The sequence below is a fragment of the Protopterus annectens genome, chromosome 3.part0, assembly GCF_019279795.1.
Source record: "Protopterus annectens isolate FY-2018-M chromosome 3.part0, PAN1.0, whole genome shotgun sequence".
NCBI classification, from domain to species: domain Eukaryota; kingdom Metazoa; phylum Chordata; order Ceratodontiformes; family Protopteridae; genus Protopterus; species Protopterus annectens.
The window spans coordinates 383,826,853-383,854,365 of record NC_056731.1 but is presented as its reverse complement, the minus strand read 5'-3'; the positions used below and the strand labels follow the sequence as shown (position 1 = coordinate 383,854,365).

Sequence of the window (27,513 nt, the reverse complement as noted above, 5' to 3'; positions counted from 1 at the left end):
CAGTAGGCTGCTTTGCATGTGTAAACACATACACATGTAAATTAAGTACAAACTAAATATCTTAAAGTTTAATTAAACATAACTGACTCTCAAAGGAACATATTGTGTACAGGATTTAGACCAGGGTTCACAAAGATATCTCTGCACAAAGTAGTCTAAATAGTTTTTAACTGCATAGCATAAAATGGTGCATTTGAGGTTGAGAAACAAGCTGCACTGTCCTATGCACAGCTTATGATGAAAAGGGAAGGAGAACCCACTCTAGAGGAAGTAAGAACACCATCAAAGAAAATGAATTCAGGGGAAACAGCAGTTGCAGTTAAATTCTTGTCAGATATGATCAAGGTGTTTGGTAAGTTAGTGGAGAAGAGACCAAAGAGGTTAGTCACAGCAGTTTAGAGAGAAAGGTATAGTCCAGAAGACTGGTGAATAAGCATTCTAGTGCCAGTTTATTTGAACAAAAGGGACATTTACAACTGTCAGGCACACTGCATGAATATGCTGTAGAGAGTGGCTGATAAATGGATATTCAGACTATCAGAAGGTAAGTTAGGTGATTAGCAGTTTAGATTCAGATCAGGATGGAGCATAACCAATGCAATGTTTGTAGTGAGACAGATAGTGGAAAAGAAGCTAGAGTTGACGAAAGAGTCCAAACTGATGCTCCTAGACTTGTAGAAAACATATGCTGTGATGGCTTGGTGGTTAACTACTGTGACTATAGTGTACAGGGTCCTGGATTCAAGACTTGCAAGGCTGTTTATGAGCTGAAATCGCTCAGTTGGGAGAGTGTTAGACTGAAGATCTAAAGGTCCCTGGTTCAATCCCAGGTTTCAGCATCAAAACCTTTGCCTAGTACCTACCTATGAACCTATAGTAAATTCACCCTGGGGATCACCTCTGGGGCTCTGCTCGACAGGAAAATAATTTTCTTGGGTGGTGAAAGCCAGAGTACCTGGCTAAGCTTATACAGGCCCTAGGACCAATAGCCAAGTACCTACCTATGAACCTGGGCCTAAATAAGCTGATTTGGGCAGTTGTGCAATTATCTGAAGTCTCCGAATCATTAGTGCAGACCATGCACAAGGAGTCAATAACACAAGTACAAACAGTGTTCAGACTAAAAGGGTTACAAATGGCAGCAGGTATGATCGGGGTTCAAATAAAAAAATGCTGCAGTATACAAATGATGCGGTACTACTAGCAAACTCTGAAGATCTTTAACAAATGATAGGTGACTGGAATGCAAAACTGAAGGCACAGTGCAGTTGTCATGGCAATAGATGTGGGAAATCAGATGAAGTTGAAAACTGTTAATAGCTATATAGAGACAAACAGGCAGTTGTGCCCACCTGGAAGAAGTACAGAACTAACTCAAGAAGGAAATCTCCCTGTAGAATCACAGCATCATGTCTATGGTCCCGCCCTCTCCCATCCCCACCCTGCAGTTGCCCACTCACCTTGTTTGAACTCTGCTATTGTGTTTGAGTGAAGTGCTCCAGCTCCTCTCACTCAGTGTCACTGTCACACCTCACAGAAGCATGTAGTCAAGTTTTAATGTGAGTGGCAACTGTCATAAGTCTCTGGGCATGAGTCAGTGGTCTTTGAGTTCCTGGGACTCTGGCATTTGCAGTAGGCCTATAAAATATTCTGTGACCTTTTAGTCTGCATAGCTTTATGAACCTAATGGATGAGAAATAGCTTAAAAAAGAGCTGTTGGCACTTTTCTATGTGAGTTTTTTTTTCCAATTAAGTCTCAGATTTGATGGATAGAAGAAGAAATCTCATCTCTCACCAGTGCATAGTGATGCCACCTATCTGTTTTTTTCCAGACTATCCAGAAATTAAACTGACCATCCAGTAGTCCAGAAAACACTATACAAACTCTGGCATTCTGTTTCAGAAAAAGAAACAGACTATGTGAGTTTGTTAAATTGGAAAATTTACTATGCTTTTTTACAGAAAAGCACAGTAAATCATCAGAATGAAAGCATCATGAACAGAAGAAATAGGCCATTCCTCCTCGTCTGATGTGATGATGATGCCACGAAATGGGCAGGAGAGGGGAGGAGATGGACAGAATTATGGGAGGTGTAAGTGGTGTGGCCTTGCTTTGATTATAGTCACAATGAAAAGTGGCAACCCTAATTGTAACTTTAGGGTGAGGAAAGTGAAATTTTAGGTTTAGGGAGTAATACGGGACTTTAGGGTTAGAGAGCTGCAGAGGACAGCTAGCATTAAGGAACAGATGGGGGTTTCCAGAAAGACTTAGGGCTCTGATAGGCCTATGCTTTCAGTAGGTTTAACTCGTGAAAGGGCTGGGTAAGTAACTAGGATTGGACTGGTGTGAGTTAAGGCATGTGCCAACTAGAGTAAGTGTCAGCAAGTAAGTGTCCTGAACCTCAAATGTTTGAACTCTTGTAGTAGCCCCACCATGTTCTGCTGCATTATTTCCCTTCTTGTTAAAGGCTTTAAAATCCCAAGGTGAAAAACATGATAATCACTGACAGCTACTTGACTAATTAGATAATTTTCAAGTAAAGAAATACGATTCTCTGGCCGACACAATGAAGGAAGAAAAGGAACAGGAAGGAGAACTTGGAAGTCATATAATTTCACATTTTAAAAATACTGTGTTATCTTAGTTGTTATTATTATTATTGTTATTATTACTAGTATTATTATTATATATGTACTTATTAAGTTAGTTGGTTAGTTTTTGCATTTCTGCAAGATCTAGTTACAAAGTGGGCAACACTTATGTGGGAAAACAAGCTAATCAATAACACTTTTACTGATGATTCTCAAACTTTTAACAGCATTTATTAATACTTCCATTCCAAGTGCATAGCATTGTGATCAGCAGACACTAACTGTGCCCATGCAGAGCACTGTGGGCCAAAAATAGTTTCACAGGTAAGATCTGATTATGTAGAACAACATAACATGATAATATATATATATATATATATATATATATATATATATATATATATATATATATATATATATATATATATATACATATTTCTCTACTTTCTCTCCATAGCAGTCCTTTAATACAGAGTGGTATTGGTACATGAAAGAAAAGTGTAAAGGAAAGTGTATTGTTTTTATGTGATGCTACAGTAACACAATAGCAAATGTGTGCAGTTAAAAATAATATATGGTGTCATGGAATGGACTGCAATTGGTGGAGTTTATTTTGTAATTATTTCCTTAAAGAGTTAACGGGGTAGGTGAGCTGGTTCATGAATCCTTTTCAGTCATGATACAGGCTGCAAGACAGAAAACAGTAACCATTAATTGTTACTTTGTATTCAGTAGAATCATGTGATACAACAATATTTGCAACATTGTTAAATACAATTATTAAATATGTACAAAATGAGTGATTCACAACAAAAATGAATGAGAAAGTAAATAGATAATACAAAATGTAAATGCATTGACAAAGCTTTCTTCTGTTTACATGGCAGAGAACAAACTGATCTTGACATACATCTGCCCAGATAGTCAGGATGTATAACACACATCTACTCCATGCCTACAGGGCTAAACATTATTTGATCAATGAACACTTGGCAGACCAGTTTTTGTATATGGGATTAAAATTGCAACATTCTTAATGAATATCTCTGTTAGTCGTTACCAGAGTTATAGCTTACATATCTGGTAAGCTTCATATCCAGAAACAAACTAAGTGATTTATCAACGTTTTGCAAAAAAAAATTATGGTAGACCTTTTCCATTTGTTTATTACTCATCTTTGTTTTTGGTATAAGTTTTATTCCCCTGTTCCTGGTCTTTTTTGCAATAAATTTCCAGTTTGACTACTGAAGAAAACATAATTGCTGATAATCATAATTATGAATGCATGTCATACGTTTTTGTGTAGGAATGGTAGAGAGGTAGCAGGCAATGACTGTATGCACATTTTTCAATAAGGCTGTATTTTAACCATATACTATTTCATTAGACAGGAAGGCAATGTAAGATTTATTCCAAAGATGGTTATAAAATTGAATATTTTTGCATTTGTTAATTTTCTGTTACTGGTGTTTTAATTTTGTGGGGAAATGTCTGATTGGTTAACCTGTAGTTGTCTCAACCATAAAAGGCCTAAAATCCAAATGTGCTGTTATTATCTGATGATAGGAACCTTAGATACATATCAAATATTTCAATATTAGGAACTTTCTTGCACTCAAACTGTGTATACTGAGAAGAATTGTTTGTGCGAAACATCTTGAAAATATTATCAGCATGCATCTTATGATTTTTGTAACTGTAGCTTTGTATAAATAACATTTTTTAAAATGTGGCTCAGGTGTGCATATAAAATTCTTTTAAAATTTAATATGTTGCAGGGAGTCAAACGTTTGAACATATATCACTACAAAATTCTCAGGAATATAGACATGTTTTAATGAAGTTATTGTTTATAATTGCAAGTGCAGGTGTAACAAGTGACAAGCAGGCCCAGTATCAGAATACTGTTAGATGAAATACAGTCAGAAACCAGTTTAACTATAATGGAAAGAAGCATGTAGATGTCGGTACTACTTTTCATTAATAGGTCATAACGATGATTTTTTTTTTCAGTTTTACTTTGTGGGTTGGTTACATTTGCCAGGGTCTGTTGCTAGTTTCTAACTAGCTGTTCTAGCTGTGCTTCCTGTTGTATAGTAGCCCAAGATGACTTATTCACACCCAGATGCATAATGCTGTCTGTCATCTTTATTGTCAAAAAATATTTTAAAACAAGAGCTTCTTATTACATTCCAGTAAATCCATTTTGCTGAAGCATATAGCATTTCCCATCTTTTCTTTTTAATTTACCAGCCTATAACAAGTGGTAAAGCTAACAAGCAGGAACTACTTGTATGGTATGAAAATCTGTGTAATTCAGCAATGTTACATTTTCTAGACTGAACACAGCAATTTATTTGTTTACGTAGGTATAATTTTAAAAAGGAACTCTGTCCAAATGGTCTGCATTTTTGAATTATAAGAAATATACTGCTTAAGTATCTCATGCAGAAAATTGGGTTGCTCTGTTGCATTGTTATATCATTATGAGTTATTTTACAGTGATGGTTCCACTGCACACTTCAGTAGAAGATTTTAGTTCAGAGCTGCCAAATGTGTAATCTCTTAAAGTAAAGGTTTTGCTCTATGGATCAACAAACCTAAAATATTTGTTTCCTACAGTATTTTTATACAAGTAGAGCAATGGGTAGGCTTATAATGCCTTGCTTTAACTTTCTAATTTCACACAGTTTCATACTCACATAGCTCATCCTACTTAAAAAAGTTTTATAGTTGTTTACAGTGAAATGGTGGGAATCGCATTGCTATTTATCAGAAATTTCAATGGTTTACTTATTTTTCAGGAAAGTGTATTATGTGTTTCAGTTCTTCAGGGATTTTTGGCACGAATGTTTCAAAGTTGTTATGTTATAGTTTTAAACAAGATGTCCAATGTGTTTTGTTATGCCAGTGACTTCTAATGGAAGGAAACATTTAACACATTCGAGGATTATTTTAGATGCACATAGATATTGCAATTTTGCTTGTCTGAATATATGGAGCCTTCCTTGTGATATTATACTCTGACATGTAGTTCATTTCTCCTGTTGAACTGTGTCTTTACTATAATTATACTGTTTCTTTTTTCATCTGATATGCTAGATTGTACTCTTATATTATGTAAATCTCATATATCTGAAAATGGGCATATACCCAGTCAGACTTTCCCGGTCAGCAAATGTAAAATAAATAAATAAAATAAAGTATTGTATGTATGGACTGCTGGAGGAATATTCTCCAAGGGTGAAAAAATATAAAAATACTCGTCTGAACCTATATTTGTAATATTCAGTGTAGAGCTAAGATGTAGAATACATTGTATGCATTTTGAATAATAGTGAAGGTGATTTAACTTATTCCATAAAGGGAATTTTATATAAGAAATCTCTAAATATACCTTAAGATTTAGTCAGTTTGTTGGCTCATTAACTGGACTTCCTATATCAGTTGCTTGAGCTCAGAGATGGACTTTAGTTATGTGAGGTCCTGTGCAAGACAGAAGCTGTGCTCTGCTTTCTTCTCATGGAGGGAGCATGAGAATGACTGGATGCCACAGGTATCCAGTGCTGAATGGACAGGTTGGTGCCATGGATCTCTAGTGATGAATGGACAGGCAGTGTCAAAGTACAAATGTCAATCTTGGAAGAGCACAAATGTTACTTACCATTGTGTGGCATATCCATACACAAGAATAATACAAAGTGTACTAAGAGGAACAACATTTTCTCTAAAACTTTGACTCAGTCATTAAATAATTTTCAAACCTTTCAGTCTCAGTGAGCCTTAAGAATCTGTTAGCTACCATCCAAGCATTCTCACAATTGCAGACTATAGAGAATAAACTAGGAAGTTCAGCCACAGGGTCAGAATAAGGACTTATTTTTGAAAGTATGGGTGGGGGGTGCAGGATCAGAGCCAATGAGGTGAATACTTTAATAGGTTACATAGGTAAAGATCTGAAAAGGTTACAATGACATATTCACCTGGACCTTCTTTACTTCTGTGGTCAAAGTTTTGTCATTAATAATATCACAAACCCTATTAGTACAAAGTAGCTCATGCACTGCATTTTCCCTTATCTGTACTATATCAGCATAACATTTTGATACTAACCATTGTATATCCATATGTTAGTGGAAGGGGTTGGGAAACCATTTGAGATTTGTAGTAAAAAGTAAAAAGTGCAACAATATAAGTCATGTACCAGTATAACAGCAGGGATGCCAATATCTGTATCATTACTAAAATCTGGTTAAACAAAATCCAAAATATTATCAGACATGACCCGGTATTCTTATTTTTATTGTTGCATATTATAGGATGATGTAGATTGTGCCTCAGCATTTTTTGTAAAATGTCCCAAAAAAAAGAAACAAAGAAAACAAACTCAGGACTCATAATTATTCATAAAACAAGTAATATTTCTATCTAAAAACTTGTACTGTAACTATATCCCAGATATTTCATACCTAATTTTGACTAATTTCATAATTTCAGAAAGTAACTCTGGAGGATTTTTATTAAGAGGATTTATTACTTACACATTATTATTTACTTACTTACTTACTTACATATTCAGCATATAATGATTTTGCTTGAATATTGAATCTGAAAAATCTGAAATGAAAAAAATTAGTCTGAAATCAAAGAATTTATAGCCATAAATAAAAAATCATCTGACTCTCTATTTTATTGCTTTACTCCTTAGCAGATTTTTATTTTGCTTTGCTGATGGGTTTAGCTTATTTTTAAAATCAAATAAAATCATTTTATAGACATTTTATGATATACTATTTGAGAAAAATGATACATTGACTTATGATATACTTGGGATGAAAAATTTACCATTGACTTAAAATAACAATGGATATTATCAATGATAATAATAGCATAGTTAAGAATAAAATACAGATATATATACATGGGTAATAAAATATATAAATACAATAGACGAAAATTCTAAATTATAATTATACAAAAAAACGAAAAAAATAAACCTTTAACTTAGAAAAAAAAAAAAACAAACACAAAAACAAAACTTAACAGATCTAACATTCTTTAGAATTCTTTGTTATATTATATTTTGATTTATATTTGATTTCAATTTTATAATGTTTAATCAGCAGACAGATGCTAGGACCAAAAATATCAAATATACTGACAAAAACAAAATAACTCTCAATGTCTATAAATATTGAGTAATATGTCACAATTTTTTCGACATATACTATTGTTTTTTATATTGCTATTGTTGCTATTATTATACTGCAATGTTGATTCTATTCATTGTGTGCTACCTAATAGTTTACCAATTTTAAACCTGTTTTGTTGGGTGTAACAAATTTTACGGCTTTTGGGTGCTTATTTGGGTGGATGCCTAAGTGGGTGATAAGGACATTTCCCTGATCTGAGCTTATTTTTTTTTCTGAATAAGTTTTTTTTTCTGACTATTATTTAATTTTCTAAGACAATAATTATCTAATAGACAATTTGAAAAATAATATAGGAAAAATAATATATAATGCTTGAATAAAAACTTTTTTTAATGTTTTAACATAAATAATGGATTATTTGTAATAACAATAGTATTATTTTATTTGAAAGATTTGTATTTGTTTATGTAAATTTAGTTCTTTTTTATACATTGATTATGCAGTGGTATTTCTTTATTGTGTTTTATTAAAAGATATTATGTTGCAATTGTAATGCAGAAATTGAATAAAGGCAAGAAAAGGCAAGGAAAGAAAAAGGGCTAGACAGAGGCTTAAACAGATTAAATGCATAAGCGAGCTCTGAATATGTGAAAAATGCTGAATACTAGTCAGAATAAGCCACTGAATGCAGTACAAGATGCTAGCTAAGAAGAACTGTGATTTCCTAAGCTGTAAGCTAAAAAGCAAAGATTTTGCAGACAAGCAAAGATAGTGCAGATGATTCAAAACCTAAAAGATAGAGCCCCAATGGAAGCAGGACGACCTTACTAAACAACTGGCAAGCAGGACATAGACAAATGTTAACTGCAAAACTGCATAATGTCCATGAAATACCTCTGATACCATTGCAATGAAAATTGAATGTATTTTTATTCTTTGATATTAAACGGTTATTAAATTTGATAAATTTTTCATCTTTCTTATATTTATTATTTATTCTTATTTATTATTTTTTATTTTTTTATTTACTATTTATTTATTTACTATTTACTATTTAATTATTTCTTATTATATTTTGTTTGGCTATTATATTTAATAAGGTCTAACTATTATTATTATACCTAGTGTTTTTGTTATATTATGAGTGTGTTTCACGACTTAGCTGTGTTATTGCATTATACTGTTTTCTAATGTAATTAGTATGTACCTAAGGTAGCAGTGTTTAACTTTTAGGGATTTTCCTTTTGTTTAATTCTGTTTTGTTTTGTATGTCTTGTTGCTAAGTGTTTCTGATGTTTTGACAATCTCTTGAAATTTCTGATTTTCTGATAATTTGACAACATAATTGCCTTTCCTTTTTATTTAATCTCCTCCCTTAATAATTATAATTTCTCATAAATAAAATCTTTATAAAATTGATTAATAATAGTAAAAATACTGCTTGAAAAATGATTACTGTTAAAATTCTGATAAAACTAAAATTGAGTTTAACTTATTTGACTTTTTTTTACTTACTTTAATTTACTGATTTTTTTTTGAAAATTACTCATTTTAAATTACATGGCTGTTTGTATTGAACTGCTCAGTTTAGCATGATCATAAAGAAGTCTTCTTTTGAAATTGAACTGAAATCAGAGAAGTTTTCTCTGAAATAAAACTGAAATCAGAAAGAAGACAAGTCAAACTACCTAAAGAAATTATTGTGGACAAACTACCCCAACAGTAGAGTTAATATTACTGAATATCTGAACTACCTACAGACTACTATATATTGTATGCATATTAGTACACCCACTACACTATATGCATACATGTGGCTGTATGTGCTAAAAGAACAAGTGCATGGCAAACCCCAGAGTAATAAACCACGGGTAGAAATAATGAAAAAAAAAGATTAATAAAAAAATAGAAATAATTTTGTCACAAGAAGAAGAATAATAACAAATAATGTTAGAAGCTTAAAAAAGATAATAAACAAATAACTCAGAAGTATAGAAATATAAAAATACAAATAGTGAAATAAAATAAAAATAAAGTAAAATATACAAATGCAACAATGCACTAATAATGTTTGTAATAAAGCGTTGTATGCAAATGCAACAAACAAATGTAATTTAAATTTTGCTTTTTGATGCAACTAGCCTCCAGATCAATTTTAAGAATTTTTTTACCTCTCTTGACCTAAGCTCCCTTCCATATAAGTCCAACTTGCTATACTGAAAGCTAAAGACATCCCCTCCAAGAGGAAATATCAAAGAAAAAAGATTATGACATCATTATCACACACCACTATCAAAACCCCAAGGTCTCAAAGCTAAAGACACTCCATCAATGGAAATCACTACTCAGCCTCATCATTTGAAGCATGATTTATCCACCTAACAACAGGCAATCTCAGTCCTGTCATTTCTAGTTTGCTGCCATATGCAAAGCAATGACATTTACAGTCATTCTACATTGATAATCCTCCACATGCAAGGCAATGAAAACAGATCATATGTGACCTCCTCATCAGGTCATCCTTACTTAAAGAGGGTTATTCATTAACATAATCACAGCAGCAATTGATTTGAAAAGAAATTGTATATACTGCATACCTTGCAATGGTCAAGCATAACCTACACATACCACTCTTACCCATAGTTAAACTAACCAACAGGATAAAAAAACCAGTGTATATCAACCTACTAAAAATTAGTCAAGAAATCAAATGAAATTAAGTCACACAAAATAAGAGAAAGGTCAAAAGCCTGGGACCTCTCTCAATTCTCCATGTTGGGGGATAGAAATGTTTGGGGGGACCTTCTGTGATAAAGAGCTCTACTAAATCGAAGGCATCACAACTAAGTCAGCAGATGACTAGGAAATGATCATTACTCTAAAATGATCAGTGGAAGGTAATAAACTATAAATAAAATTGACTGAGAAGGAAGACTGACCAAAAATGCATGGACTGGTGATGATTGGACTCATCTGCCCCATTGAACTTAAATAACTTCCACATTTTATCCCAGTTGAATCATACCTGTTCACTTCCATTGATTTACCAGGGAGTTCAGGCACTTTTAGGGATTTTGGAGTGACATTATGAAAGTTCTGTATTTTTTTGTTAATAAATTTTCCATTGTGTGTGTGATTTGATAGTGGTGTTTTTGTCCCACTTTCAGTCCCTGTAATTGTGTCTCATTATGTTTAATGTATTCTATATTTGTATCTGTCAAGATCATGGCTTGTTCCATACACCTTTAAGAATATAAGTTTAAATAATGCCATCAAATAAAATGTCATTCCCTACATGGATAACCTACATGGCCCTGTTATGTTGTACTTGGTACAAAACATGGTAAACCGAAACTGTGTCCCACTTAAAAGATATCCTAACTTCTACAATATGATGAATTACCTGTCACTCAGCACCTCAAATGGCATCATTCCTGTCCATATCCTAGTGCAACTACTAATGGTCAGAGTCAGCTTCTAGATGTTTTTGAGTGCAAAAAGGGAAATTGTCTAGGCTAAAATGACAGCTAGCCATACTTTCCTATGAGCCTATGTACCTATAAAAACTGGTGACATCCTTGTAAACTGTATTTGAACTCTGAAATGCAGACAACTATGTAAAATTAAGCCCTTGTCCTTGATGATGTAATGTTTTTGATTTTCTGAACAGAAATGTGTAAATAATTGAATCTCTTTTAGCTCTGTTTTAGTCTGCCTGAAAATCTCAGTATCTTCATGTAAGTACTATTTGCAACTGCCTGTTTATTTTTTCTAATTTGGGGGACTTAGACCCAGCATTCTTTAATAGGAGATAGGATATGTAGTTATCAGTAGATCAGATTTTTCTGTACATACTTTATCCAGTAAAATTGCGTGTTATTTTAACCTTCCATGTGTACATTCACATTCTTTAGCATTTTTATCATTTAATAATGCATGTTGACCAGACATGGCTCCCATCTCACAGCACCTAATTAAATAATTCTGCCAACCTTCCCTGGAAGTGTGTGTGTGTGTGTGTGTGTGTGTGTGTGTGTGTGTGTGTGTGTGTGTGTGTGTGTGTGTGTGTGTGTGTGTGCGTGTGTGTGTGTGTGTGTGCATGTGTGTGTGTGTGCACGAGTGTGTGTGAAAACAATAACTCATATGAATGTGCTAGGCCAAAGATGTTCTGTAGGTGACCTTATGTGCTGTCTAATTTGGGTGTGAGTATTGGAGCCCCATATACAGGCCAGCAGTGCATACTACCTTTATGGTCTTGGGACTAGGCTGCATTTTGTCAATTGATCATTGAGCCTGACTTGTATGCACATTTTTCTTTTAACCTGCTGTGTTCCAGAGGTGTGACATAACAGATAAAGTGTATAGTGCCAGCTAGAGGGTCAGAACTGCAGAAATCAACATCTCCATCTGCATATTTGTGCACAGTCTAATAAAATAACATTTTTAAGGCATCATGGTCATTAGTCATTATGAGGATGAAGACATATTAAAAGAATATCCAGACTGAATTAAACATTGAAAGCTAAGAAGTGAAAAATGAAAATAGACATCATGACAGCAGTTGTTGATTAGAAATGTCACTCTGTGAGATAAAATAGACAGTAGAGCAGTGGTTGTTGGTGAGAAATGTCACTCTGAATTGGTGTATATGTGTGTGGGAAGAAATACCTACAATGTTTATGTACCTTATTTGTGGTGAATTAAGCCTTTTACATTGCTTTAAGGAGGCTGGCTCAAATCTTCTTTGTGAGTGGAGGTTCAGTAAGTTGCAAGAACTAGTCTACCAGTGGTAAGACTGCGCTACCTGTGTTTCATGTAATTCTAACAGAAAAAATTTCAACTGCATAAAGTCTAGCAGGATTAAAAGTTATTCTTTCCATATATACTAACATGTGGTCCTCACCTGACTTGGAAATACGTCTTGAGTTTTAAGTACACCCAAGACTGCACCTTATCAATATTAAGTATCCTGCCTGCTCTTGATAAACCTATTGGTTCTTTCAGCTTAGCTTGTGAAATGTCTCTGATCAAAGAAGAAAACTGGGGTTGAAAAAGCTGAAGGCGATGGTGGTTGGCTAAGAAAGCAGCCAAACCTACTTGTGATATTGGTATCCAGTGTTTATATAGCATTTAAAATGATGCCAAAATGCTTTCACTATACTGTATCTTATTTATTTATTTATGTTAGTATATTTTACGAACTAGTAAGGGAGACTGCTAGAAAGGTGCTTGGTGTGACATCTGGAAAGAGGCAGGAGGACAATGAGACCTGGTGGTGGAATGAGGAAGTACAGGAGATTATACAGAGAAAGAGGTTGGCAAAAAAGAAGTGGGATTGTCAGAGAGTTGAAGAAAGTAGACAGGAGTATAAGGAGATGAGGTGCATGTCAGAGAGAGAGGTGACAAAGGCTGAGGATAAGGCATATGAAGAGTTGTATGAAAGGTTGGACACCAAGGAGGGAGAAAAGGACCTGTACTGATTGGCTAGACAGAGGGACCGAGCTAGTAAAGATGTGCAGCAGGTAAGGCTGATAAAGGATAATGAGGGAAACGTACTCGCAAGCGAGGAGAGTGTGTTGAGGAGAGTGTGTTGAGGAGATGAAAAGAGTACTTTGAGGGGCTGATGAATGAAGAGAATGAGAGGGAGAGAAGGTTGGATGATGTGCGGATAGTGAATCATGAAGTGCAGTGGATTAGCAAGGAGGAAGTAAGGATAGCTATGACGAGGATGAAGAACGGAAAGGCTGTTGTTCCAGATGACATACCTGTGGAAGCATGGAGGTGTTTAGGTGAAATGGCAGTGGAGTTTTTAACTACATTGTTTAATGAAATCTTGGAAAGTGTGAGGATGCCTGAGGAATGGAGAAAAAGTGTTTTGATATCGATTTTTAAGAATAAGGGTGATGTGCAGAGCTGTAATAACTACAGAGAGATTAAATTGATCAGTCACAGCATGAAGTTATGGGAAAGAGTAGTGGAAGCTAGGTTAAGAAGGGTGGTGATGATTAGTGATCAGCAGTATGGTTTCATGCCAGGAAAGAGCACTACAGATGCAATGTTTGCTCTGAGAGTGTTGATGGAGAAGTACAGAGAAGGTCAGAAGGAGTTGCATTGTGTCTTTGTGGACTTAGAGAAAGCATATGACAGGGTGCCTAGAGAGGAGTTGTGGTATTGTATGAGGAAGTCGGGAGTGGCAGAGAAGTATGTAGGAATAGTACAGGATATGTACGAGGGTAGTGTGACAGTGGTGAGGTCTGCTATGAGAGTGACGGATGTGTTTAAGGTGAAGGTGGGATTACATGAAGGAATGGTGAGGATGCAGGGAGTAGAGGTGGTGAAGGTGGATGAGTTTAAATACTTGGGATTGACAGTTCAGAGTAATGGTGAGTGTGGAAGAGAGGTGAAGAAGAGAGTACAGGCAGGATGGAGTGGGTGGAGAAGAGTGTCAGGAGTGATTTGTGACAGACGAGTACCAGTAAGAGTGAAAGGGAAGGTCTACAAGAGGGTAGTGAGACCAGCTATGTTATATGGGTTGGAGACAGTGGCATTGACAAAAAGACAGGAGTCAGAGCTGGACATGGCAGAGTTAAAGATGTTAAGATTTGCACTAGGTGTGACGAGGGTGGACAAGATTAGGAATAAGTATATTAGAGAGTCAGCCCAGGTTGGAAGGTTTGGAAATAAAGCCAGAGAGGCAAGATTACATTGGTTTGGATATGTGCTGAGGAGGGATGCAGAGTATATTGGGAAAAAGATGCTAAGGATGAAGCTGCCAGGTAACAGGAAAAGAGGAAGGCCTAAGATAAGGTTTATGGATGTGGTGAGAGGGGGCATGCAGGTGGTTGGTGTGACAGAGCAAGATGCAGGGGACAGGAAGAAATGGAAACAGATGATTCGCTGTGGTGATCCCTAATGGGAGCAGCTGAAAGAAGAAGAAGATATTTTACATTTGTTGACAGGGAGAGTCTGACTGGATACATGTCCATTTTCAGCAAAGGCCCAGGGAGAAAAGCTCCACAAATCAATTACAAACAATTATAAGGAGTATAGCAGCAGCAATCATATTTACATAGACAGTACATAAGCATGAAAATTAAAATTAGACACAGAATAAACAAAAAACATCTTTTACGATTTTTTACATTTAGAATGAGCCAATACATAAGTAAGAATTAAAGAATAAGATACAAAGATGAGAGCTGCATCTTGAAAGTTGCATGTTTTACCATTTTATACAGTTAGATTGTGTACAAGTTTGACATAGTCAGGTTAATGGTAGTAGGTAAAACAACAGAGATGAGTGGTAAGATATACAGGCTAAGTATAAAAGGAAATATAAAGATGGAGAGAGAAAAGAAAATTATAAAAAAAGTGCCCAGCAGTGTTTTAGTCCCTATATGTATAGGTACTAACTGAGAGGCCAGGTGTAGAGATGACACTGGGAGGAAGCTGGAAAATAAAAAAAGCTGCAGTTCCTCTTAGCGGTATAGTTTTGAGAGAAGAGGGTGGATATGGTTGGGGAGGTTAGCCTGGGGTGAACATAAACTTTATTTGTCAAACTGGTGCCATCAATACTTTATTTCTTTGCTGATTTTAATCTCAGTTTTAGTGCCCACTTAAATTGGGAGCTAGAAGTGAGTACACTGTACTCTCATCTTTCCTGATATAAAATCATGTTTTTCTTCATTCTTTTATTTTCTAATTTAAAATATTTGATCTATCTGTTTGAGAAAAGCTCTGCTGAAGTTATATATTGAAAACTCATTGTTTACATATTAACAGTCAAAGCATTTTCATTGCAGTCACTGTTGAGTCAAAAATATTAAAAAACAATCACAAAAAAATATATTTTCTGGGGAGGGGACAACTACAGATGGGAGTAAGATATTACAATGTGTAATATATTACTGTAATATATTTGCAATTTATAGTATCTAGTAATATAACTAGGGTCCCTATTATATGATCGAAGACGCATTCTTTCGAATGCATCTTGATCAAACTTGAAAGCACGAAACGGCAAAATACCAAAACGACATATAAGCAAATTCTTTCCCCGGGAAAGAAATCGCTTGGCCGCCTTCATTATTTTGCTGTTTTCATCACTGTATTGCGATCTCAGAGTTGGTATATTTAAGTAGGGGGGGTGCGGGGGACACAGTTTATGTAATGTTTTAAAGTTATTTTTGGAACAGCGATTTTTTTTCCCTGGGAAAAAATTGCTGTTCTAAGTGTTTGGGATTGTAAGCTTTCACTTACATGGGGTCTATCAATCATCATTCACTTTTTTAAGCATTCGCTGATTTAATATAGACCGTATAACTAGTTACTTTTTCAAAATAGTAATTAAGTAATAGTAATATATTACTTTTTTTAGTAACTAGTAACTTAAATGTGCATTTCTTTTCTGTTACTTTTGCTTAAAACAGTGGTTCTCAACTTAAAAAGAGTGGTAGAAAACTTCTGGGGGCCCTAGATAGTATGGGTTGTAATCAGATGTTAGGAGGTTATAAAGTCTTTGAAAGGGCAATTTGGATAAAAAATTGCAACATAAGGTTGGCACAACTCATAGCACGTAGCAGTCATAATAGATCATTAGAATTAGTCTGGAGCAAAATTTACTTAATTTTTTTTTTTTGTGCACTGCAAGGAGGTGAAAGCAAATGACTACTAGACTCTGCCCCTGTCCTGGTACTGTGGGACTTTTATCCACTAAAACACCCCCTACCACTGGGACAATTCTACCTGCTAGAGATCATATCTTGCCATATAATAAACGGCGTTGGTTCTCCATACCACCATCAATCGGAATCAAACTCACCACTCATCAGTTTAACATCCAACACCCCAACCCTGCACTAAGCAGGACTCTTCTGGTGGAGCTATGATCAACCACCTTCTGCCTTGACAATTTTTGGATCTGAAGTTGTTTTTCATTTGATCTTCAACCTGTGGGTTCAGATCCAACTTTGCCGTCAACTACAGCTCTAGGATTGGAAAATCTGAGCTCCTCCTGTACCCATAATGCCCTGCTCTCCCCTCATTCCCTCAGATCTAATTTGCCAAATTTTCATCAGCATTGGGATTGCAATCATCTGATCATCTTTGGTTTTGTCGTGAGTGTTTTCTAAAAAAAAATTCTTCTATTTTGTCTTCTATTTCCTATTGTAGGCCTTCTTCCTAATATTACCCTACCCTCTTTTTCTATTTTGAGAAACCAAACTGGTCCATTTATTTTTGCTTTTTGCAGTTCCTTCTGCTCCTGTCTTTTTTTCTTTCTTCAATACAAAAAAAAAAAAAAAACTTTTCCTTTCTTTGGGCTTTGCTTTCTTCTTTTCACTATGTGAGAAAGTCCATCTGGTTTTAAAAAGTGTGCTATGCGTGGGTATAAGATTCCTCTATCTAATGCCCACACACAGTGTGTAGTATACTTAGGGCCCACTCATTTGGACTCCTCCTGTACCATATGTACTGGCTTCAACCAGCATACTCTTATTGATAGAAGGAATAAGCTTATTTTAAAGGGTCTTTTACCCTCTTCTTCCTCCTCCATGACTCCATTGACTTCAGGGTCTCAAACCATCTCCGGAAACATAAAGAAATGAAATGGTCCCTGGACAGAGCTCCTTCTTTGGCCAGTGAACCTTCTCTGAAGACTGCCAAGACATTGGATCCTAAGGACTTGGGGCTGACTGTCTATGAAGACTCTTCTCAGCTCCGGTCTCCAAGGTTCTCCCTGAGCTGATTACTTCAAGGCCCAAATCACCATTATTGCAGTCTCCCAGACCAGTCTGCAGGTCACATTCTGTAGCATCTTCTGTCAGGTCCTCTTGAAGCCTTTCTGAAGCCAAGGTTGACAGGATGCTGATGAAGTTTTTCAAGGCACAGATTCATGAGTCATCAGCCTTCATTTGTTCCCATCTCTCCTTCTCTGATCTGATGCCTGGATTCAGAGTTGTTGCATCAGAGGATCCCTGGAGTTGAGACGTCAGAGCCTACAGATACTGTTACCTCAATTCCAGTGGTTGCCCTGAGGGGTTTGGTCCTTACCGTCTTGGAGGCAACTTTTGGAGCTGTAGTGTGGGCATTGGGTCCAAGGGTTTGATGTCAGAGACAAAGTTTCTGGAGCTATTTCTCCCCCTCAGAGCCTTGGCACTTGATAGCTCTGCTCCAGCTCCCCTATCAGATCCAGGAGTAGCAGGGGATTGCTGGGTTTCTCCTCTGACAGCTTTGGTTCCAGCAGATTTGCCCTTGTATCCCTGTTCGCCCTTGGCATTTGAAGTGGTGAAAAGGATTCTCTCCATGCATAGGAGAGTTTGCACCTGAGTCATCCCTTCTGCCACCTCCCAGACATTATGCCCAGAAGAGCTTCCAGGTCTCTTCCCATTTGGAACACCCTGAGTTTTCTGATACCTCCCTGAAGCACCCCACTTAGGAGGTCCACCATAAGCATATGTGCAAAAGGAGGCACTTGGATTCCTCCCAGAAATCCCACACTGAGGACAACAATTTGGATGAAGGAGAAAGGTCCCCAAATGAGAATGTCTCCTTTGGCGACATCATGGAGATCATGCATCAGAAGGGTGCCTGGTATGCCCAAAACCCTAACCCTGAGGAATCAGTGTTCCTGGAAGCCTTCTGGTCAGGTCCATCAACATTTTGGGTGCCCCCTTCTGTAGACTCCCTTATCAATCTGATCTCCCACAGGGCATGGAAAGAGCTGGACAAAGTAGAACCCACTCCAAAACGCTCAGAGAAAATCCTTAGTGCCCCATCTGATAGACCCCATTGGACTAAGGGTGTCCCAGTCAATGCCATGGTGCTTGCAGCAGCCACCAAGATGGAAATGGCCAGGAAAGCTCCTCTGTTCCCCCCAAAAGGGAGTGCAGGGCAGTGGACAGGCTCAGTAAGCAGATGTATGCTTCACCAACCTTCACACTGTGAGCACTGAAGTATTTGGCACATGTGACCAGACTACAGAGAGACCTGGTCAAGGAACTCTCTAGTTCTACCCCAGGGTCCATGTCTGTAAAGGAACAGAAGACCTTTTCCTCTAGAATGGCCATCCTTCTTTCTATAGCAAATATGTCCATGAGACTAATCTCACATGTTGCAGAATGTGCCTCATGGGTGGTTGGCTCAAGCATTGCTATTAAGAGCCATGCCTGGATGTAGCTATGTGATTTCGCAAAGCCCTTAAAGGCATCATTTACCAATGCCCCTTTCAATGGATCATCCTTGTTTTGTCCTACGGTTAGAGACACACTCTCCCAGAGTGAGAAGGATGGAAAGACCTTGTCTGCCATTGGAATCCATTTTGTCACCCCCTCAACAGTCTTTGTCTAGGCTTAAAAATCACTTAAAACACGAACAAACTGATGAAAAGCTTCAGAAAAGTCGCACCTAGAAACAAACCGCTTTAATAACTTTAAACGCACTTTTTTTACAAACGTTTTTCATCTTACTCTATAGTAAAACTTCTTCAGAAAAAACAACAGTTCATTACAAATAGCCCTTATATAGATTAAATTCAAATTTTGGCGCCAAACTACGCACCAAATCATGATGAAATTTAAAGTTATATTCACCTACATTACATTTCAAAAAATACGTTAATATAATACATTAAATAAAATAAAATAAAATACATCATAAAGACTGGGATTGACTCTTATAAAAATACTATTATTAAAAATTGTTCAACATAAATAAATTTTGACCATGTGCACTATTGGAGAAACTTTAAACATCTCATAATAAGGGAAAAATGATGGGGTAACAACCTTATTTATACTTAAATACCACATGTTCAATATTCAAAAATACATATGTATAAAAAAATATATATATATATATATATATATATATATATATATATATATATATATATATGAAAAAATATATATAGTATTTTATCAAAAACTTGAACACCAATGCTTTTATATTAGTGTAGCAGTGTTCCGTACTGTTAGTGTATTCCGTCTAAAGATGACAGATGTCCGAAATACTATTCAAAAATCATGACAGGTAAGATGTATAAATAACCATGCCCATGAAAGTAAATAATGATTATATTACTTTTTCATGGATTCATTAATTTAAAAACTAAAAATGAATTATTTATATCGATCACTATTTTTAATTTGTGATAAGTATTTTTTATATATGATAATAAGCCTCTGGTTTAACTAACTTACAAATTATATATAATGACAGGAGTCCAGAAATTTCTTCTCATATTTTTTTATATATTTTTAGAAGCGCTAAATATGCAAACGTCTACAACGTAAAAATGATCATACTACTAATAGATTGATACCCTCCTGAAAGAATTTATGTTTACATTTAGGTTGCATTTATTGTCTATATTTAAAAATTCATTTCCCATATACGGGAAACCTTTCTTATGTGTAAAATCCAATTATATACAAAATAATATACAATAGAAAGTAATATACAAATACGCAAATATTTGATAATACGTGTAATATATTGCTTATAAATTAAATATTTAAAATTATTAAATAATACTAACCATATGTAAATCCTTAAATTATTTCAGTACTTCCATATATAATATTATAAACTATTTGTTATGAAATATTTATATATGGTAGGTATACATAAACTATACTTTACCTTTCCAAACTCTTCAATTTTAATAAACAGCTGATGGAACATTTTTCATTAAGGCCTGGATATAAACATGCATTAAGCCTTATTTGCCACAAAAGTTCTAACTTTTCCAAAAATAGACCAATAGGTCCCCCTCTTGTGTTCGAATGCACCTGTTGTATAATTTTAAACTTGAATTTATGTTCAGGATTCATTTTGATATGCCTGGCTAAAGCATTCTCTTCTTTTGCTTGATCAATACTTCTCAGATGTTCTGGGATTCGATCTCTGATCTTACGGTCCGTTTTTCCCACATAAAATGATGGGCAACCTTGGCATTTTGCTATGTACACTACTTCCTTTGTATTACAATTATATCTCCCCTTTAAATAAATTTTATAACCATTGATATCAATACTGTGGCCTGTATCTATTATACTTCAAAATGAGAAGTTACCACATTGCATCATGCCCGGATTTCTTATGAATATATATTTCTGCCTTTGAAAGAGGAATTTGAAACTACTTGTTTTCCTCCATACAAATTTAGGTGTAAGATTGAACACTGAATTTAAACCAGCATCTTCCTTCAATAGATCCCAATTCTTCAGAATTATTCCTTTTATATGTGTTGAATAAGAGCAAAAATTCATGATACATGCTAAAGTAAACTCGTTTTTCCCTTATTATGAGATGTTTAAAGTTTCTCCAATAGTGCACATGGTCAAAATTTATTTATGTTGAACAATTTTTAATAATAGTATTTTTATGAGTCAATCCCAGTCTTTATGATGTATTTTATTTTATTTTATTTTATTTAATGTATTATATTAACATATTTTTTGAAATGTAATGTAGGTGAATATGCCACAGTTAGACGTTGCCCGTTCGATTCTCAGTTAGAGCGTCTTCTGTGTGACGACATGCATCCCATCTTCGTTGAAAAGGTTGTTAGTTAAACACGAAGGCACAACAAAAAAAAAACTCTACTGCCAGTCAATAGCGGACCGGAGTTCCGCTGTGGCGACCCCTAACCGAAAGATACAAAATGTAGGTGAATATAACTTTAAATTTCATCATGATTTGGTGCGTAGTTTGGCGCCAAAATTTGAATTTAATCTATATAAGGGCTATTTGTAATGAACTGTTGTTTTTTCTGAAAAAGTTTTACTATAGCGTAAGATGAAAAACGTTTGTAAAAAAAGTGCGTTTAAAGTTATTAAAGCGGTTTGTTTCTAGGTGCGACTTTTCTGAAGCTTTTCATCAGTCTTTGTCTAGGAACCAAACTGGTGGTAAATATTTGTGGTTCTGAAGATCTCAAGGCCCTTGCCAGGAATCACAGGGAGACTTTTCTTTCAGAGGCAGAGGGGGAAATGATGTAAATGGCAGACACTGGCCTCATGGCAGAGGGGGTACGTTGAACCAGGGTTCTCAAGATACCTTCTCAGACAGGCCCAATCAGCTATCCTGAAGGATTACCTTTCTGCTTGTCTCTGGAGGCAGAGATATTTATCTCTACAGCCAACAGCCTGGTAAGCTATCACAAGTGACCATTGGGTATTAAACATCATATCCAGAGGTTATGTCATACCCTTTTTTTCAAAATTCCACTCCACTTAAGACCCGCCCTGATGTTCCACCCAATCAGAGGGAGGCTGCAGCATTAGAAATTACAAAGCTGCTAAACAAAAAGAGTCATCCAAAGTGTGCCCCCAGACTAGATTGGATCAGGCATCTACTTCAGATTCTTTTTACTTCCCAAGAAAACAGGGGTCCTCAGACCCATTTTGGATCTTACTACCCTGAACAAATTAGTTGCCAATTCAAAGTTCTGAATGGTCACAATTCAGTCCATTCTACCCTTCCTGCAGAAAGACATTTGGATGTGCTTGGTAGATCTTCAGGATGCATGCTATCACATCAAAGTGAACAGGTGCTCCAGAATGTTTCTCTGGTTCTGGCTGGGAGCCAATCATTACCAGTTCTGAGTACTCTGCTTTGGTCTCACCACAGGCCCAAGGGTGTTCATTAAATGCATGGCAGTAGTGGCAGCTCACCTGAGACTGCAAGGATTCTGTATGCTTCCCTATCTGGACAATTGGTTTCTCACTGCTCCTACCAGGCATCAACTCCTCCAAGCCAGAGACTACCTCTTTCAACAAGCATCAACCTTGGGCATCTCCATCAATCTAAAGAAATCGAATCTACATCCAGTCCAGGTGACAGACTTCATCGGAGCCTGTCTGGACACAATGCATTGCTTAGCTCTTCTCCCTCCAGACAGGGTCTCCACTCTCAGATGCCATGGCAAACAGCTTCTAGACATACCTTTGCCTCCAGCATGTCTTTTTCTAAGAGAGTTGGACTCCATGGCTGCCACCATAACTCTTGTTCCTACTGCTCGTCTCCATATGAAAATACTTCAATGGACATTAGCAGTCCAATGGTGTCTCCTATGTTATCCTCTGAATCACCTTGTAAGACTATCTTGAGTATGCAAGCAATCCTTTCTCTGGTGGCTTCAATTGCAGGCTCTCAAACAAGATCTCCCCTTTATCCTTCCTCCCCCAAATGCCACAGTGGCCACAGATACTTCTCAGTTCAGGTGTGGGGGGGGGGGATTACTTGGTTACAACAGTCCAAGGCATCTGGTCCCCATTAAAGACCAATTTGCATATAAATATCCTGGAGATGAGAGCAGTGCTCCTAGCATTGCAAGCCCTTCAAACCTCTCTTCCCTCAGTAACCATTGCAATTCAAACAGGCAACATGTCAGTTGTTTGGAACATCAACAAGCAGGGAGGAACCAAGTCGTACCCCTTATGTTGATAGGCCATGAGGTTGTGGCAATGGGAAATCATCTCCAGTCATTTTTCTAGTGGCAATGCACATTCTGCGGAAGTCAAACATTCTAGCAGACAAGCTCAGCAGGACCATTCTGATGCCTCACAAGTGGTCTCTGAACCCTTCAGTGGCAAACATGATCTTTCAGAAATGGGGGTCAACCTTGCTGCAGTCTGTTCATGTCTCCTTCCAATGCCAAATGCAACAAGTTGTTTGCCCTGATCCCTCCTCAGGGACAGTCTCCAAGAGATGCTCTAGTCCATGCTTGGCCCACTGGTCTGCTTTATGCTTACCCTCCTCTTTCTCTCATTCCCAAATTCCTCCAGAAAGCTCAGAGGTTGAAGAGCAAAGTAATCCTCATTGCCCCTTTTTGGCCTTGGTAAGTTTGGTTTTTCTTCCTTTGGTATCACCTGATTTGTCCACCATGGAGTCTGGATCCTATTCCGAATCATATGTCCCATTCCTTGAGACACTTTCACCTAGATCTTTCCAACTTGAAAGTGACTGCTTGGTTGCTCCAATTCCAATGATGGCTAGAATTCCGAGGGTGTCTTCCCCAGTTTGAAAAATTTTTAGTTGTAGCACATAAAGCTTCCACCAGGAAAATAAATAATAGCAAGTGGAAGAGATTTTCCATTTGGGCTTACAAAAATCAGCTGGATCTCTTTACAGCTCCCATTCCTGCTGTTTTAGATTTTCTAGCATCCATTTTTCATAACAGAGCTAGTTGTTCTACTGTGAAAGTACAATTGGCAGCCATTTCTAATTTTCACATAGGGGAAACTTCATCACCTTTGGCCTCATCTAAGATGTGCAAGACCTTTATTAAGGGCACTTTTCTTCTTCAAGGATCCCACTTCACCATGGGACCTCACTATGGTTTTGCAACCATTGGTTATGCCTCCCTTTAAATCTGTAGCTAAAGTTGATTTGAAGTTCTTGTCATGGAAGATTACCTTCTTTAAGTAGCCATCACTTCAGCTAAAAGAGAGCTTGAACTACAAGCATTATCTATTAAACCACCTTACTTGATCTTCCACAAGGACAGAGCGACTTTGCTTACCAACCCTTCTTTTCTGCTCAAGGTTGAAACTGAGGTTAACAACAATCAGGTCATCCATTTCCTGGTTTTCTTCCCCAATTTTCAAAACAAAGGGGAACACAAACTCCATATGGTAGATGTACACAGACAATTATGGTTTTATTTGGATAGAACCAAACATTTCAGGAAATCCAACCAGCTCTTTGTACCCATCTTGAAAGCTAATCTGGGGAAACCAGTTTCTAAAGTGTCTCTGGTTAATGGGCTTACAAACTGCATTTCACTTATTTATTCCACTAAAGGAAAGCCTTACCTGTACTCATCAAGGCTTATTCTACCAGGTTTGTGTCCACCTCCACTGCTTTTTGGTCTAGAGTTACTATTGATGATATCTGCTGTGTGGCTACTTTGTCTAATTCACATACCTTTATATCTCATTACAAATTGGACATTATTTCCAGGAACGGGCCCTCCTTTGGTTCTTCTGTGCTCTGTAATATCTTTCCATGAGGGCCTCCCAAGAGTTATGTAGCTGGGGACTCTGTCCAACAGGTTGAAAAACAAATCAACAACTTCAGATAAAGAAGTTATGTACTTACCATAATGTTCCATCTGAGTTGTTGGTTTTTCATTTGTCTTCAAACTCCCCTACCTCCATCCGCCTTCCAAATTTTTAAGACCTGACACTTATGGACATGGACATCCCTTTATCTGTTTGAGCTTCTGAATTGCTCTTCTTTTCTGTTCTATTCAGGGACATATATTTATAACCTTTGCTTGTACACAATAGATACATTATGAGCAGCAAACTCGATCTGAGGGGATGAGGGGAGAGCAGGGCATTATGGGTAGGGAAGGAGCTCAGATTTTTAGATCTTAGAGCTGTAGTATACTACTGAGTTAGACCTGATGTTGAATCCAAACCCCAGGTTGAAGACAAATGAAAAACCAACAACTCATATGGAACATTATGGTAAATACATAACTTCTTTTTATGATCTATTTAAAATTCTTTTTGCATTTCGATTTTTAGTTGCTGAAAATAGACAAAATGTGTTAGATTTTTATAGGTCTTAAATTGCTGGCTGTGTATGGTTTGGTTTAATTATTATTTGTGACTCTCTAGCTATAAAGACTAGTCTGCTGGAGTTTTTCAACTCTTAAATGCTGTTCATCATCATTGTAACACTGTGTATACAACTTTAGTACACTTGCATGTATGTGCTTGTGTGAATAAATCTCAATATAATTGATAAACTACACTTACTGTATGTAGCAATGTGTTACTTTAGTTAGTAACTAGTAATAGTAATATATTACTTTTGTAGAAGTAATAGTAATACATTACTTTCACTGAAAAGTAACTAATAATAGTAACTTATTACTTTTATAAGTAACTAGCATAACACTGGGGGCAACCAAAGTATGGCTTATATTAATTGCTGGTCCATTCTCCTACACGACTATACAGCAGTCAACATTCTATAATGCTTATGGTTTTCATTGGAAGTGTTCTTTCTTTATGATAAATAAAAGGGAAATTGTTGACAGTAAACATATGTGGATTATAAAAATGATTCCTCTTTCTAGAACAGTTTAGAATCTACAAAAAGTATTCTGCCAATCTCAAGTTTTATGATAGTATCAGATGTTGCATGTTTCTTTTCTGTAGTTGATAGTGGATTCCTAACTGCTAAGATTAAGCAAAGTTTGTAATGTTTGTGTGGACATTTGTTTACAGCCCCCCACCCCCACCACCCGCCACACACAAACATCGCACATAGATATATGCATCCTTGGTTATACATGAGAAAGTGATATTATGACACATGCTGTTCTGTAGTATATTTGGAAATGTTTGTTATTATTTTCTTTTTACTATTTGGCCCTTAATAAACAAACCAAATATGTTTATTTGGAAAATGTTTTCAAGTGTAACTTAATCCCTGCAGAGCAACTAAATTCTGCTGGCTCTCATATTTCCCTTTTATTATTACCCTCATCTTTTTTTTATTTTTCCACAACTGTTTAAAGATAATTGTATGACAGCTCTTTAAAAAATACAGATAGCTATTAAACATTACTGGCTAAATGTAATACAACTATTGTTCTGATGAATGTATCCAGCAAATAAACACTTTATTTTTTTTTTCTCAGATCCCCAAACAGCACCCAGTGAAGTTGATGGTGTTAATCTGGAAGAAATCCGAGAGTTTGCAAAAGCATTTAAAATCCGTCGCCTGTCTCTTGGCCTGACACAGACCCAGGTTGGCCAAGCTTTAAGTGCAACAGAGGGCCCTGCCTATAGCCAATCTGCCATATGCAGGTAATATGTTAGCTATGATATTTTAATGCACGCTGCTTCATACGCTGAGAGTTCTAAGTAAATAAATAAGCATGAGCTCATTATACTGACTTGTGTAGTGTCTTATTATCCCCTCCCAACATTTCATTGAAGGCAGCTTTACTCTGCCACCTTTACTGATGACACCTCTCTAACATAGTAGCACCTGTTATCTGAGTATGAGAAGCTTTGAACTGAAGGTTGGGGACTGAAGTGGACTGAGGGCTGTATGTGGTCCTTCATTAGTAGCCAGGTCTTGAGTTTTGCCGAGAATGGTTTTGTAGGGGAAGTAAGATCTACCTGGATGCGTCTTCTTCTATGACCTATGATCTACGAGTTAGCCTTTTCCAGCTTCTGCTTTCTCATGCAGACTGTATGTGAAGTGATGTCACTGTAGCTGGATATGGTTTATACTCCTTCCTTAATGCCTTGTTTCCTTATTGTCTGATGTCTACCCCGATGATGTTTAATTTCCTCCACTGATTAACAACAGTTTATTACCCATCATATGCTCCTGCTCCTCTGTGACTAGAAAAACATCTAGTAGTTGGCATTATTTCATTCCTCACTGTATGCTTCTGACAGTGCCTTAGGTGTATCCACATACCCAGAACGAAGACAACATGTTGGAATGTTATGCTTCAAAGTCAGGCAAGTAATATGGTTCTAGTCAAATTCTGTGTGATAAGTCCATCATCTAGTCACTTTTATGAAATCTGAAAACAATGACTTTTTTTAAATATCACAATAAATTTTACTTTATTCTGCTTCACATCCTGCTCAAATATTAACTTGCAGAATAAAATACTATGGTCTGCCTCTCATGTTAACTGTGTTATGTCAAATGAAAAGAAATAGTGTAGTTAACTTCAGAAGCAAAGTACAGGCCTTGGAATGTGTCATCATACATTTATGAAATGGAA

The 27,513-nt window shown here is 36.4% G+C and overlaps 1 protein-coding gene and 1 non-coding gene across 2 annotated transcripts in view; both read left to right on the top strand.

The window, feature by feature from the left end:
• The window catches only part of POU6F2 (POU class 6 homeobox 2), a 1,132,881-nt gene that overhangs the window by 1,020,822 nt on the left and 84,546 nt on the right, over positions 1 to 27,513 (top strand). The window contains exon 8 of the mRNA XM_044065593.1: positions 26,404 to 26,572. Within this exon, the coding sequence (XP_043921528.1) occupies positions 26,404 to 26,572 (169 nt within the window). The remainder of the gene's footprint in view (positions 1 to 26,403; positions 26,573 to 27,513) is intronic.
• TRNAF-GAA lies at positions 767 to 839 on the top strand. Its single transcript has one exon. It is a non-coding gene; the product is annotated as a tRNA-Phe (tRNA).